This window comes from Lepidochelys olivacea, assembly GCF_965140295.1.
Source record: "Lepidochelys olivacea isolate rLepOli2 genome assembly, chromosome: 4".
Taxonomy (NCBI): domain Eukaryota; kingdom Metazoa; phylum Chordata; order Testudines; family Cheloniidae; genus Lepidochelys; species Lepidochelys olivacea.
In genome coordinates this window covers 68,897,985-68,914,962 of record NC_140414.1, presented here as the reverse complement: position 1 = coordinate 68,914,962, position 16,978 = coordinate 68,897,985, and the positions used below count along the sequence as shown (strand labels likewise).

General features: G+C 36.5%; 2 protein-coding genes across 11 annotated transcripts in view; both read right to left on the bottom strand.

The window, feature by feature from the left end:
* Window positions 1-3,960, bottom strand: part of LOC311519794 (uncharacterized protein) — a 202,579-nt gene extending 198,619 nt beyond the window's left edge. For all 6 annotated transcript variants that reach the window (XR_014711373.1, XR_014711374.1, XR_014711375.1 and 3 more), the window contains exon 1: window positions 3,789-3,960. The gene's annotated coding sequence lies outside the window, so the exon portion shown is untranslated. The remainder of the gene's footprint in view (window positions 1-3,788) is intronic.
* A 9,953-nt stretch (window positions 3,961-13,913) lies between these two features.
* GRIA2 (glutamate ionotropic receptor AMPA type subunit 2) overlaps window positions 13,914-16,978 on the bottom strand; it is a 125,669-nt gene continuing 122,604 nt past the window's right edge. For 3 of the 5 annotated variants that reach the window (XM_084626717.1, XM_084626714.1, XM_084626713.1), the window contains exon 16: window positions 13,914-16,771. In XM_084626717.1, coding sequence (XP_084482843.1) covers window positions 16,607-16,771 — 165 coding nt within the window. In that variant the 3' untranslated portion in view covers window positions 13,914-16,606. The remainder of the gene's footprint in view (window positions 16,772-16,978) is intronic. The other 2 variants (XM_084626716.1, XM_084626715.1) reach the window with 1 other exon arrangement.

Sequence of the window (16,978 nt, the reverse complement as noted above, 5' to 3'; positions counted from 1 at the left end):
ACTGTTCTTCTCACCAAAATAAGATATTTTAAAAGGTTTCTGTTTCATATCCCCTTTTGTTAATTGGATGGGGCCCTGTGACTTATTTTTTGGGATTGTAACTCCCTTTTCCAACAGGGCTGCTGTTACAAATGAAGGTTATTATAACATCTCAATTCTAGGGAGGTAATGAGGTGGCAAATATTAACGCTCCAAGAAACAGTCAGCAGGGACTCTCCATGTTTTCTGTATCCAGTGCTCTTTGAAATCATGCCCTCAAGAACAAGAAGCCACCAGAGGACCAAAGTTAGGTAGCAAAATCTGTTGCCTTAAGGTTGCAGATTTCTCCCCAAATCATTCAGGTTAGACTTGCCTCCCCACAGTCAGCAGAGGGGAAGGTCATCCCTCCCATGGATATTCTAAGATCTGTAAGGTTATTGTAAATAACCAACTGAACATGAACCCCACTGAGATGAGGTGGCAAAAAAGAGCTAACACAATAATTTAATATATTAACTGGGGAATATGGACAAGGAGGTGGATAGTACCTCTGTCCAGTTCTAATGTCCACCTTTTAAAAAGAATGCTGAAAAACTGGAGACGGTTGATAAGAGCTACAAAAATCATTTGTGGTCTAGAAAACGATGTTAGTGAAAGAATAAAGAAGCTCAGTTTGTTTAGGTTATCTTAGAGAAGGCTAAGAGGCCATTTAAACATAACCTAAAAGTACCTACACAGGGAAAAGAAATCTGATAGTAGCTGGTGTGACACTATGCCCCCATATTCTTCATAGAGATATTGTTATAATGTAATTATGGAATAACTAAGTATTTTATGTGACATGGGTCATGTAAGAGATCATTGGAAGGGTTATGATTTACTGAATATGATTATCCTATTTCTATGCATGTATCATTTCTGTATCTGAAGTTAGAAATATTGACTATGTATGTGTACTATAAATTGTGTTTATACATGGGGAATGCCCACTAGACAGAATACAATCAGTCCAGAGGGCTAGCTGGGAACAAGTCAATGGGCCATTAGGTAGAAAAATAGGTCTTTGAAGATGCTAATCACCCACATTCCTGGAAAGCCTTCCTGTGGATGCTGCAAATAGATTTTGAGTTATGGCTGCAGGGTCATGTGATCATGTCCCCTGATACTGGATTCCATGTTAAAAACTAGTATTTTTCCATTGGCCAGGGGTGGGAATCACACTGGAAGACAAAGGATTCTGGCCATATGTAAAATCTATTTAAGGCAGGGGAATGATATAATCGTGGTTTGTTCTTCACTGTCTCCCTGCCCATGATGGCTGCTATAAACTCCTAAGATTGAACTGGGGAAGAAAGGACTGATCCCAGGCTAGAAGGTGTCTGGTCTGTGAAAGAAATACCTGGAGATTTAAGCTGCAAGCAAGACTTGCATGCCTTCAAGAACCTCTGCAATCTGCCTAAAACAACATTTAGGGTGAGAATTTGCTAGTTATACCAGTTTCTTTTAGTATATTAAGCTTAGCTTGCATGTTTGCTTCATTTGCTAGGTAATCTGCTTTGATCTGTTTGCTATCCCTTATAATCACATAAAATCTACCTTTTGTAGTTAATAAACTTGTTCTATTTTGTCTTAACCCAGTGTGTGGAATTCATAACTGGGGAGCAAAAAGCTGTTGCATATCACTTTTCACATGGAGGGAGGGAGCGAATTTCATGAGCTATGCTGTAAAGTTCAAGATAGTGTAATTTTGGGTTTGCACTCTAGAGGGGGGTGTCCACTTGAGTATCTGGGCAACTCCTTAGCTGAGCTTTCCTATGCAGAGCTGATCTCAGCATCTCTGTGAAATTGCAGCTGGGTGTATTCCTACCAGTGTGGGTGTGCTGGAAAGGAGTTTGAGAACTTGTTACAGCAGCACAGTGCAAAGGGAATCCAGGCTGGTGGGTCAGGCGAGCTCAGTGGATCCCAGTTCCAAGTGGTGCCCCTGGGAGAACCCATCACAGCTGGGTCTTTAATCTCACAGACACAGGCATAACACAATCCAGTGGCTGGAAGCTGAAGTCAACAATGTTCAAATGGGAATTAAGATGCAAATTTTTAATGGTGAAGATAATTAGTCATTGGAACCAATTACCTAGAGATTTGGCAAATTCTTTATTACTTGGAGGCTTTTGGTCAAGACCGGATGTCTTTCTAAAAGATAAATGAAGTTATTGGGCTCAATACAGGACTCAGGGTAGAATTCCATGTCCAGCTCATATTCTTATCTAATTCATATTCCTCCATGAAAATAAATTGTAACTGATTTTCATTTCCCAACATTCAAAGGTTAAAAGAATTTTGAGGCCTATTCCTATTCTGTTCAGACCTCAATTAGAAGCACAGACTTAAATAAACCACATGCTAGGTATAATTTTGCCAACCATTCAGTACAATTTTATGTTGTTCATTGAAAATGTCCTCAGGACAGAATGAATAAGGAGGCTAAAATAACTCCTCATCCCTCTAGAGAACGAATGTAGTTTATATATCTCTGTTCATGCATTTAGGAAGATCCATCAGAAGTTTGTATATGCTGTCTATATATTAAGGTGCTGTAGGATTTCAGCCCTATTGCATTATTCACTCAGCTTTTAAAAAGCACAACTTTACAAATTGTTTTTAAGGCAAACACACATTATGAATTCTATCTGTTTAGTATAGCACCTAGCACAGCCATGGTCCTAAAAAGGTAAACAGAGATCCTCAAATGAGACACACTTTATATGTACAAATTGTTGTTAAAAATCTACTCAATACACTTATAGAGAAGCTTGAAGCAGTTTTTAAAAGAGAAATCCTGATTCTGCTTATTCTTGCAATGTTGAATGCTAGAGCAAATTGGCAGTAACAGCCTCCAGGCCCCCCACAAGGGGCCTTCAAAATCACATCTTCTTTGGCAACAGCATAACGAGACATGCAAGCTGCTCTTTGCCAACTTAATGTTCTTGGCAGGGCACAGTTTTACTAAGAACAAAACACCGGTAGTCAGAAATGAGAAACTTAGGAAAACTGAGAAAATGCAGCATAAAATCCAAACACAAATCCAATGAAGCAGGTCAGAGATCTCAGATATGTCATTTCTCTAAAAGTGCCAGACCTCATGCATTGGCATAGAATTTTCAATGTGAAATCATTCCTCTTGAGCATATTTCCTTTCCTGTTTACACTGAGTACTTTGGATTTTTTAGATTGTGAGTCCCTACCCAGGGTATTCCAACTTCAGGCCACTATAAAGGAAGGGGAACTTGTACTCATTCTTAAACCACTGAAATTGTGCCCATTTATGTCAGTGGATTTGGTCAAGTAAAAACCTCCTTTTTCTCCCCCTTCTCTTGTATTCATATTTTCATTATGATTCTGCTGGATATGAACTTTGAAGGCAGGGCACAGTTTTACTAAGAACAAAACACCGGTAGTCAGAAATGAGAAGCTTAGGAAAACTGAGAAAATGCAGCATAAAATCCTGCAAAGGACTATCCTGTTGCTGGATTCACGTTGAAATGGAAAGTGTCAGTCAATGCTGTTACAGTGGTCTCTCTGAGCAGGATGTCTTAAACATCTTCGACCAATCTCTCTTCCTTTTATAAAAATGCTCTGACAACAGACTCACAAATCTCTGAGGAAATGTTACTTGACTCAGGGAGTCTAGAGAAGGAAGCTGATAAATGGCTTACAGGAGAGTTGTACCATTCAATTTAGATACTAGAAACAGTGAATTTCTGAAATATATTTAAATAGTTCACAACAACAGCTATGCAGATGCCACTTACCTGTCTGCTCTGCTTCTACTCACTATGCCTTGTAGGCCTGGGTTCCCTTTCTTCCATCTCTCAAAGTGAGACAGTGGAAAGGAGTTTTTCCATTATTGGAATGGGTGGGTTCCTTCTTCCATTCCTTCCCATGAAGCATGGAGTGAAGGATAGATTGATGGACAAAGGAGAGCCTCAGTGTTCAAATGTCTTCCGAATGTTCCCTGTCCTGAATACAAATATCACCAGTTTCCAAGTAATGGGCTAGTCCTAATCCTCCCTTCCTCCCCTGCTTACACTAGTTCTTTGTTTCACTCCCATATTGGGTCTTGTCTATAAGACCGTAAGCTTTTGCAGGCAGGGTTTGTTTCTTGCTACAGCACAAAGGGGTCCTGATGTGTCTGTATCATAGTAGAGCTTAGAAGCCCTGAACAAAAAATAATATTAATCATCCATCCCTACTTTGCAGACTTGTGGTTTTTTTTACAGCTGATCTATATTTTTCATCATCAAATGTGAGCATCTTTTAAGGGAACTTCAATCAAAAGTGTCAACCCTTTCAGGATTGCTCTAAAAATTGTACACCAGAAATAATTACTCATCATTTGCAGTACTACCTTAGATTACTTTTAACCCTTAGAAATAAGGGTAGATGAACTTGGAGGAGAACAGTATGAAATTTTATCAACTTAGTGAAATACAAGGTTTATTTGCGTTCACAAAAATATAATTGTTCAAATTTGTAAACTCTTTTCTTATGATTTCAACTCATTTACCCCCAAAAGTTGTGTATATAATTTAAAAAAACAAATGGTTTGTGCACAGGTAGTATCAACACCGAGACTAGACAGCAAAACAGTCTCTAATCTTCTGGCAGTTTTCTGCTAAAGAGAATCATAATTAAACCAGATATTCAGGCCCAAAGAGTTTCGTGAAGTGACACCACCAGAAAGATTTAATTTAGTGTATTTCACTAAATGATTTATTTAATGCAGTCTCCAAGAAAGCGCTGAAGTCACAGACCTGACTATAACGTAATGCACTTGAAACAGACACTTTGCCATGGCTGATCTAGCACAAACACACACAAAATATTCTATAAGTGAATTTAAAAGGTCTTTTTTAACCTGGAATGATCTAATTTTATATTTCCCCTGTAGTCATGCATGACATAACTGCTCAAGCAGAGCTGAGTGCATCATGTATTGTTGAGGAAACAGGATCCTGAACTCAGATCTTGACAGGTTATTAATGAATGACCTCATCTTCACATATGATTTCAAATGTATCTATTTTTAAGGCTGGCCATATGATTCTGATGCTGATTTGGGATCTTAATTAGGATGAAAACATGTTATCCCCTCAAGACTGAGAACAGGAAAACTAAGGGGCACCCGAGTTATGGATTCTTATCAGACAAAAGGGAGGTTGATATCATAAGCTACAGGTAGTTGCAATTTTAGGGTTGTAGTTGCATGTCTCTGCCAAACTTAAAGCACACGCTCCCAAAAAAGCATGCTGGGGAAAAGGTTCAATAAGCGGAAATTCTACACTGAGTAAAGTCACTAGTGCTAAAGTCCTCTGGGAGAAGTGGTTGTTTCTGTGTTGGGTAGTGCCATGATAGGATAAATAGTTTTAATTATTTTAAACAATTAACATCAGTGGATGGGAGCAGTGGTTATATATTGTTGTTTTCTAGCTGTGTACTCTGTGATTAAGCATCTTAATAAAGAAAAATTACTGAACAAAACAAAACAAAAACAAAATGAAAAAAATGTAAAATGACAACAGAGGAACTAAAATATATGTTCACAACAATGCTCACAACCCACAATATTTCCTTGTAATGATTTTCATCCTTGCATACCTTCCATGTGTTTGTCATCTCTTGTGTTACATCTAGCTTAGTCATCAGCTTAGGGATCTATAAAATGCCTGTAAAATACTATGCATTCCCGATGGTGATGTGTAAATTAAACATTATTTCTGAACGACATCATTATTCATTTTTAATTAATGGTTAACTAGGCATGTTTGTTACAAAACAGCTTCCCAAGCACCAGGGGGAGATATAGCAAACCATGAGAGACTTGCACTGTGTGAGCTTTAGGGACTTTAGAGGAATTCAAACAGTAAATTGCTAATCAAATCTATGCACACCTGATAGCAGTTTCACACCAAGTTTCAGGAATGCATATGTGGAGTTTCCATGCTCCAATTCTCTTTCAGTTCTTAATTAGGAATAAAATAGGTGAGATGTTGCAAACACAAAAACAATAAAATGAACAAAAATGCATATATTAAAATAACAATATAGAACAAGCTAGATTTTAGACCTTGAACTGGTGAGCTTGTAGATGTCACAAATAGACATTCTTGAGAGCATTCTGAAATTATACCAGGACTAGATCAAAAGGAAAAAAAGGAATACTCACTGCAGCATGACTGTCTGTAATGGAAACAGAACTCCCCATGATTCAGCAGCATTTCTGTGTATTGTTTGTGTACCAAGGGGACCAACAGACTACATGCACTTCAAGCCTAAAAGTTATATATACATATCATGCGATCTTTTTAAGAACGGTGTTCAAGTACCTGGAGTAACAATAAACCAATATATTGGCAAGCTCCACAAACTGATGGACACGTGAGTACAGTGCTTTATGCACCGGGCTAACACATGATCAGTTAATAACTGAAGACTGGACAACCAAATGAGTTTGCTTAGAGAACCCGTGTTAGGAATGTGATTTTCATATTCACATCTGAACATTTTATATCAACTATAGAAGTAACAACTGAGATTGCTAAACTCAGTGGGGGAAAAGAAAAAATATTTTTTTTCTATTTTTGAAGTTTGATTATTTTGTGAATTTAACAGCACATTTTAAACACATTTACTTCTCTGCACAGTCAGTCAGGCCTTGATTCTGTGAATGAATCCACATGTGCAGACCCTTGTCCCTGTGTGGAGCTCTGGTACAGGGGTTCATTCATCAAAATCCAAAGACAGGATCAGAGCCTGTAGTCAGTTTCTCCCTTGCTGAAAGGGTACTTATAAGCAGCAAAAAGGGAGCCACTTTTTAAAAGCATTTTTCAAAGAAATTTCCAGACAGACTATTATAAGGGTCTTCTGTCAGACACTGAACTTTTTTAAAATTAGTCAATTGGTAAATTAGTCAGCAATGTCCTTTTAACACCACCAATGGATACAGAATTGTGCAAAACAAGTGAAGAATCACATCCAAATATAGGTAATAGGCTTACTACAGTCAGAAAACATTCATAACATAAAGTAAAACAAGCACAGACCTCTCCATCTCCAATCTGACCCCCACATCAATAAAGAAAGAAAGAAAGAAAGAAAGAAAGAAAGAAAGAAAGAAAGAAAGAAAGAAAGAAACACACACACACACACACACGGAAACAATGCAAAGGCAACCATACAAATAAGAATATTACAAAGTATGCAATAAAACCTGTAGGTTAGAGCTGGTTGGAAAATGTCCCCTCTCCTTGGCCCACACATGCCCAGACACAGAAAATTTCAATGAAAACAAACAAAAAGAATTGTAAAAATTCCAAAACCAAAAACTTGTAGCTGAAAAGCAAAAATTTCAATTTAGAAAGGGTGCCATGTGCCGAAGGTCCTCATTCTCCTGTATAGCATGGGATCCCTTGCCAGACTACCACACCCATGATACACCATGGGGAGACTGGCTGGTTGGAGAACCTTGCCCATAGAAAACAGGGGCATGAGTCAGCCAAACTACAAAAAGTACTTTGATGGCATTTCAAATACATGTTTTTGTTTGTTTTCAGCTGAAAACTAAAATCTCTCTTTTTTTGATGAAAAGTTGAAATAAGAGCTACCAAGGCTTTTCTACTTCCAGATTTGTAATTGCATTGATTCAAGCAACCCGCAAGCATGAGTCACAACCAGGTGTGTTGAAGGAAACCTACACTTAACTCCTGCAGTTGTGCCCTATGCCTCACCCATAAAAGTTCTACAAAACAGACTGCAATAGCTAACTCCTGGAATTTAGCCAGTCTCCCAAATGTTAAATGACACAGAATCTGTTCTATAAGTCCACTAAGAGACTTCAGTAGCTCAGAGTATGTTCATTGTAATGTGTATCCTGAAAATCTATTGGCTCGCCCAATGGTTTCCAATACATAGCAAGTACTCAAGGTCCAGTGTTATTCTGTAATTGATGCCATCATTTATAATAATTCACTCCAAACCTATATGAATTCACAATTATGCTAGTTTTGCATTAATTCACCTATTTTGGTCACCTTATTATTTCTAATTAGAAATAGTTTAAATATAAGTTATTATAAAGAAAAATGAGAAAATAAATTATTGTAGGCTAGATTCTTCCTTCACTTACATCAGTTGTACACTAATGTAACTTTACTGTTTGTCATTACTCCTGATTTACATTGGTGTAAATGAGATAAAAGTAAGTTTTTAAAAATTGATAAATAACATGATGTTATTTGTGTATACGTTGCATAAAATACCATACCAATACTACAGAAAATAATTTAGCAAAACATAATCCCCCTGCTTACATAGAAAATCACCATATGAAAAAAAAAAAAAAAAAAAGACAGTCCTCAAAATATCTCAGGAATAGAGCTTTCTCCACAAACAGCATTATCTTGCTCATACAATGTTTAAAAGTACAAATTAGAAAGATTCCTCCTATGGAAAGTTTAAAATGAAATATTATAGAAAAATAAATTAATCACACATCATCAGTTCTTCTAGAACAAGAGGGGAGAACAATAAAGGACAAAACTGAATCACAAGTGTTTTTGAGATCAGTCAGTTTTGAGGCAAACAAGTGTATCAATTAAGTACAGCCACCATGGTGAATAAAATTTTTTAAGTTAAATCATTCCAATTGAAGTCAATGGGTGTTCTTCCACTGTCTTCAGTGAGGCCAGGATTTCTCTCACTACTTCTGAAAAGATCATCATCTGCTTTATTTTCTGCATTTTGGAAAGGAACTGAACAAATTTAACACCACAGAATTAATCTGTGACTAGCAATTATTTGGGAGTGATGCTGCTGTCATATGTGCATTGTGAGGAAATTTTGTTTATATATGAATTTACATAGGAGATTTTGATTTCAACAATCAATTAATGAACAAAGAGATATGTTTGCCTCACTATTGTCTATGTCGATCAGTTAAACTCTTAACTTGTGCCAGACCATGGCAGCAAGAGGTGCAGAATAGTCCTTACCACAGCTAAAAGCAGGTGTATGAATCTTGGCCAGTTTCACTCACAGAGATTCTGTAGGACCTTGTGGATTGATGACCCTTATATCTAGTTAAACTGGCAGGTTATTTGGATCCATTGTTGGCGGAGTTGTTACTTTCCTAGTGGAAAGTAAGGTGCAATCTTTACCCAAATGAGTGGTGAATTATTAGGCCCAAGAAACCATCTTTTGCATCTGGCAATAACAATTATTGCCCTAGCTTGAATTGTCCCTTTTGAGGAAGATTGTTTAGCTTATTATTTAGTAAACATCTCGGGTGAAATTCTGGACTATCTGAGTTAATGGAAGTTTTGCCAGCCACTTCAGTGGGGCCAGGATTTTACCAAAGAGCCTCACATTTCCTTGTCATTTCCTACTGTGTTTATTAAGTGGCTTCCAAATTCTTTTAGTGAGGCAAAGATTCTGCTGGTTAGTTGATGAAGAGGTTAAATAAGTAGAGTGAAGAGAATGATAAATGCCCAATATAAGAAATATATAGGAGATTGCAAAAAAATATAGATTTATATATTCCAAAAAGATTTATTTTCTAATACTTTGACAAAATTAATTACTTGGTTGTGTGTTTTCAAACAAATTCAAAAATCAACAACAAGTGCAAAAAAAGTTCAAGTAAAACTCAAAGGTATTTTATATTGTTTAGTAATTTTGGCAATGTGACAAGAGTCTAGTGTTTTAGAAACAGAAAAATGAAATTTGGTGGACTTTCCCCCCCACCATTTGAAGATAGTAAAGTAGCCCAAAATGTATATTGACAGCTGTGAATTGAATTGAAATGAGTAAATAAATCACTAAAATATTGAGAAATATTTAAAATTATCTTATTTGTAAAGAAAATTGTCAAGAGTGACAGGTCCAAAATTTGACCTATTTTTATACATCTTTTCGTCACTTAGCTAGCATGATGATTAGTGTAGTATAAAACTTGGAAGTTGGATAGAAAACTCTGGGATGCAAAGTCCTTCAAATCTACTTTAAACAATGTTCTCCACTTTCTTCAATGAAGTTAATGCCAGAAGGTCCCTCATGAGCAACCCTATGATAAGCAACCAATATCCTTGTGTACAATGGATACAAAATTAGGCTTTGGAAACAAATTTCATTTTCACATTTTCTTGGCATATTTACCATCAAAATAAAAAGCACAAACATTATTTCAAAAATACACAGGCAATGCACTCTTACTCTTGAAAATAACTGAATTCTAAGTATAATCTCTACAGTGCTGGAAAGTACACCTGCTGTCTCTACCCACTGCCTCAACTTCCACCCTACTAACTCTCTCATTGTTCACCTGCAGTCATGTCTGCACCCTCCACTCCATTAAAGCACCTCCCCTGACTGCATTCTTCTATGATCTCTTTCTGGCCAAGCTGCAAGACATCTTTTTCATCCTCATTCTTTCATCCAACACATCTACCACCTTTGATATAATAGAACACTTTCTCCTCCTTTGATCTCAGACACAGTGCTCTCCAAGTTCTTCTCTTTCCTATAGACCTGCTCCTTCACTGTCTCCTTTTGATACTCTCCCCCTTTGAGGACAAGAAGGGAGCATGCCATGGAATTTGCATTTCCACACCAGTCCTAGATTTGCATCACCTTTGCTCGTGGCAGCAGAGTGGATGACCAAGCCATAAGATGTTTACAATAGGAGACGTAGCCTCTCAACTCATATTACTTCTTGATCCCTGAAGTTTGAAACTAATTCATCCAGAACATCTACATCAGATCATCTCTCCCCACATAAGAAAGGATGGAAAGCACAATTTTCAGAGATGTTTTCTGTTTTAATTATTCTCAGCTCTTTGACCTCTCTATGAGATACATTTTTATGATCACACCTTTAGGTTTTTGTTTGTATCTTGGGGGTTTTAATGTAATGTAAAGGTATTTTATTATTTTTATATTTAAAATATAACCTTCAAAAAGAGCAGCTGTGGTGCTTGAACTATACAGTGGTCGGTATTGAAAAGTCAACATTTGCTAACCGTTACCACGTGTACCATATGTGAGATACTGCACTTATTTCTCTATGCGTAGAATAGGCAACAATAAGAGCTTAAATCTGTATCAGTGAAGTCAGTAGGAGTTTTGCCATTTGATGTCAATCGGAGCAGGACTGAACCCAAATTTGGTACTCCAGATATTGTTGCATGGTAATTTTAATCCTAACTTTTAATGGTGATAGCTGTATTATGACTATTATTATTTGATCATAAGAGCATTCAGTTGCATATCTGCTGCATATCACATTGCAGACATGTGGCCTAAATTCAGAAAATGTTAGAAAATGTAACTAGAATAAAAGGATTCAAAATTTACTGAGGTCAATAGAAAGACCCCCATGGAGGCATTGGGCTTTAGATCAGGCCCATAAAAAGAGATGATGTTGACCTACAATATAAAGGGAGTGCAAGTTTAGTCAGTGACCCAGTTCTACCCCAAGATATACTTGGGAGGTTCCCATGTTAATCAGTGGGAATTTTTGATGGAATAGCAGGTGCAGAAATGGGTGACCTGTACAAATGTTTTATTGTTATTAATAGGACTGAGAAGTGTCTTTTTCCTGTAGTTTAGAGGAATACGAGGAGTAATAGTCTAAAGTTAAATATGGACACCATTCCATTAAGTATAAATAAAAATATTTTCTTAACAATTAAGTAAATTAGGCATTGAAATGAACTGTATAGAGAGGTAGCTGAGTCACTCTCATTATTAATTAGAGATGTTCAAAACAGATCAGATAAAGTCCTAATGAGATTGTTCTAGAAGATGATGCTACTTGAATTAAGAGTCTGGCCTAGAATCTAGATGACCCAAGAACCTTCCCAAATCTATCATCTTTCATTCTGTCACTTTAATGCCACAACCAGATACTATGAGGCAAATGACTGCCAGATTATTCTGTCTCTCTCTTTTTAATTTCAGCATTACATCAACTAATTATACGTTTTAAACATACACCCAGATAGAAAGTATATAACTCAAATAAGTGTGTGAGGAAGGATTATGAGAGGGGTGCAAGAGGGAGAGAAAGACTGTACCTGATGATGTGTAAAATGGTATGAAGATTAGTGAAGTGTGGGAAGGCCTCATTATTCGCAAGTGCCAAAGCTACAAGGCAGCTAGACAGGCCACCCTCAGTGAGTGTCAGTGACACCTTCAGACTGCAGTGTACCATTATATATTTTGTTTCTGCCATATTTTTACAAAAATCCTATCTTAAAGATTTTTTTTTAAATTATTAAAATGATTTTCATACCCCTACACCTATAAAGCCAAATGCAAGCTCCACACTCTGACCTATTTATTAACAATTAATTGAACTGCCAAGGCCTTGGAGGAGGAATACAGCTGTCATTAATACATTTTAGAAACCTCTAATAATGACCTGAAGTAACTTTGCGGTATGTAATATGGCAGTTTTAAGGTCTGATGCACTGGGACCTTCCAGGACTAAGAATCAAGTGGGGAATGTTTGCTTTCCTGTGTTACAAAGTGCTTGTTTCTAGTTCGCATAGGTTCCAAGGTAAGAGCTGTAGCTATAGGTATTGCTTGTCCTATGCTCTGTACGAAGGGTAACTCTCTATGAGAAAAAGAGAAACCGTTTTCTACCCAGTGGTATTTAAAAATGGGGCTGTCTGAAGCAGCTCAGAAGTTTGGACTCTTGGAAGTGGCCTGAGCAGAAATGAACTAGTGGCCAGAGTGCAAAAGAGGAAGTCAAAGGTGCATAATAAACACAATTCATCACATGGATATCACCACTGCATAGGAATTTGTGGTATGTTACATATATCATATAAAATACATTAGATGTAATATTCGATGTTATATATTAAACAGTGATTCCAATGAGACTACACAAGTGCTGAGAGTTAAGTACATGCTTAAATGTTTTGCTAAATTGTGGCCAGAGTGCTCACTACAGTATCAAACTTTATGTTAATTAGGGCCTGACCTCTCTCTCCCTCTCCTAAAAAAGCTTTAGGCTTTCTTGCCTGGATAAAAAAAGAGAATGTAAAATGACTACTGCGATAGTGGAAAATAGAAGTGGGTAGCCTATAGACACAACTGATCCAGAGAGTGCTTGCTGGTGGTCTCATGGTGGTGGACCGTTACCTAATGCTAGTGCTGTTGTAAGGTGATAAGTTGTATCAAAAGACAGGTAAAAACATACTAATGCTTGCAATACATTATTTTTCTATATCATTGCCATGGGGGTGTTGTGCAACCATCAGTAGGACGGGAGAAGGTCCACAAGACAAACACTCTGTTAAGACGTGTTCCACACTATGATCTATACCTTGTAACTTTTATCTGACAAATCTCTTCAACCTTGACTTAATACTTACTCACTGCTATTATAAACTGTTTTTTACAGCTCTAGAATTGATTTATAATAGCAGGACCATTAACATTTACTTTAAATACTTGCCAAGGGTCATTTCCTCTGCTGATAATATATCAATCATCTGTTGAAATCAAAATTACTGATCCAGGAAATGTTTGACAGTTTTTAGGTACAGTCAGACACAAATAAATATTTGATTGCACCAATTTACAGCACTGCCTTACAGGCATCATTAAGAGGGCTATATACAGAAAGTACAAGTGTATTATTGACAAGAAAGTTAAATGATTTTGTTCAGAGGTAATGCAAACCACAGTAAATTTACTCTTATGTGAAATACTTTCTTTCATGCATGAAAGGTTTGCATTGTCTTGCAGAATTCTTCAAGGACACCACTTCTGTAAGGACAAATAGATCTGCTCTGTGCGACAGTTTATTAAAACATTTTTTGAGTACGAAATCAGATTTCAATAATACTAAACAAACAAATTAAGGGTCTTTTGCCTTTTTTTAAGAACATGTTTTATGTATGATTGACGTTTGTACAGCACTCCAGAAAAGCCATCATGTGTTAGATTTAAAAATAAAATCAGAAACATTTTCCGCCATATAGGTACACTTGAAAAACTGGGAATGTTAATGTCTTCAGAAGTCTTAGAAAGTGTATGTCCAGCTTTGTACTGATACCCATTTAACAAAGAAGAAGTAAGGTAAACAAAAACCTACAGTAAAGGACATTTTGAAATTTACACAAGAAAAGTTCATAAACATTTTGGTTGTTCCATAACAGTTTTCATACAAAATGAATAGAAAACCCTTAGACAGCTGTCATCATTCTTGACTATTTTTTCACTTAAATGCACACAAACAGACTTTATATAGCAATATACTGATGTACCTTAACACGGATATTAAACTATGATTACTGCTTTTTAACCAAGATGTGTACTATCCAATCAACATTATCTGTAATTGAAATACTAATACATTATGTATTCCAATCATGTTGTAAGTATAAAAACATGAAAATATAACTTTACGTTATTTCAATTATATACATTATTTCAGGCTTGACAAAGGAAGATTTAAACGCTACAGTTTTTAGAAGAGTCGGCCCAGAGGTACAATAAATAGTTTTGCATTGTATACAGTATCGCAATGTTACTTTTAAAAATGTTTAAAGAACCATATGAATATTATTAGATTTCAGTTTGGTCATTCTAGCATTGAATATTAAAAGTCAGACTGCATCCCCACATTCCAGATGAGGCATAATGCACAGAATACCCATGGATTACTTCAGCGTATGCAGCTGAGAAACAGTTAAACTTTAGTGATGGGCAGGTTACTAGCAGAGGGCCCAATATTGCAAGCACTCTGCATATATATCTCTGGCTGACAGCAATAAAAGTACTGTATGCATGTGCTTTCAGAATCAGGCCCATAGCTTGTACCAAGAGAAGGGATTTAAAGTTTCTGATGAAGTTACAATCCTTAAGTGTTAAACAAAGCATTTATTGAAGATTAAGGAAAGAATTCCAGCTAACACCATACATGATGTTTCAAAATTTATTTCAGTGAGAAATAAAATAGGGAACTAGTAGTACTGCATGAGAGATCTTGTATCTTTTCGTATTCACAACACAGAGGAACGTAAGCTCTTTCACCAAACATCTGATATCTTATCCATAGGTGAAGGATAGGGAAGTATTACATTGGTTTGAGTTGCATTAGCATTTAAATGAATGTTACTGTGCCCCTTTTGGGATTCATTTTTGTGTTGTAATCACGGTCTATGTTTGTGGAGTCCTTATGACTTAGGATAACTTAAAATTCTGAAAACACGCATAGTGTATACGATTTATGAAAGTTCTAATATTTTCAGAAATACAAACAAATCATATTTCAGGGATTGGAATATTATGAATCTTAGATTAAAAAGACATTGTCAAGGTACTTTTCTCAGAAAAACTTTACATGCTGTAGAACCACTTCCCGGACACTTGAAATCTGTTTCCTTAAAGGCATTTATTTTGAGACCTGGGTTTATTCTATAAATTGTTTTATTATTGTAGGATTATTTTGAATGCTTGCCTTCTGTTGATATGCTTTATATAAAATACACACGCACACCCCCATACTTTCTGTAAAACCATAGATGGGTATGAACCAAAACCTCAGATCTTAGTGTCCCTGCACTTCAGGGGTAAAGGGGACTAGACTCCAAACCTGTATCCAAATTTTGCATCAGGTTCCTATCTCTAGTGCAACTCCAGGGTAGGGCACCCTTGAACTCATCTGGGGATCCGAAATGCAGATCTGAATGTTGTGGCTTGGGCCCATCTCTAAATAAAACATGGAATTTAACAGCTCAAAATGAGCTAAGGGTAAGGAGGTTGGGAGAACATAAAACTTTGGCCCAACCTAGACAATGTCCTTTTACATTTTAGATTCTTATAACCCAACTGTAGCTTGCAAAATTAATTGGACCACTTGCAAATAAAACCATAGAAAAAAGTTTATTTCAAATGTCAAGCATTGCCAAGTAATTGGATATTAACACCAAATGTTAAAGAATAGGCTATACAGTAAAGTTTTAATAACAATTAAAATTACAAGATTCAAACCTTTTATTTATTTATTTTCCTCTCCTCATCATTTATATATTTGGCTTTCAAAAATATGGAACCGGTGCCTAAAGCCTTTTTTGATTTTTCCACTTTCCCACAGTTTAATTTTTTTTGTCTTATTCAACCATTATGGAAGCAAATTTATTTAAAAGCCAGTTTGTTTGTGAAAATACCTAAAAATATTTTTTTCCTTTTAAATGTTTTTTTTCTTATAAAACTTGTCACATCTTGATGCAATTGATGTCAAGTGTGCTTAAGTCAGTATGAACCAAGGGACTAACAATGGTGGCTGCAGAAACTGGTGTGTTGCCTGTACACGACTTCAGTTAGATTACAGTACTTCCATGTTAGCTGTGCATGTCAGTCAAACTTCATCTTGAACTTGTGTAGAAAATGGTGTTGTGTTTTGTACTAAGTATTCATTACAATTCAAGATGAACTCCACAAATATAAGAATTCTTGGCCAAAAGAAATGTCTTCAAGATACTGGATGCCTCTCACCACTTTGACAATAAACGCACAAGAAAACCATTGTGTAAGGCACTCAGAAGGTTCTTATCAATCACGAGAGATCAGTCACACTGACATTCATTCCCATGCCAGGACTCACATAAGGTACTGCATGCACTGCTTTTGGAAATTCTGGAGTCATAACACGTCCATTTTCTCCAGTACTTCCTGTAATTGACAGCCTTGCCTTGCCCCTCATGGCATCATTCAAGGTCATCTTAAGAAAGAGAGAAAGAAAAATAATGGCTACATTACAGCAATTCAGCATATGAGACAGAGGGTCTGACTCTCATCTTCCTTACACCAGTTTTACACTGACTTCAGTGAGGTACCTTCTTATTTACACCAGTGTAAGAGAGAGGAGAATCAGGCCCAGATCCTTTTATACTACTTTTTGAAAGCTTCTAGAAAATGAAAAACAAAC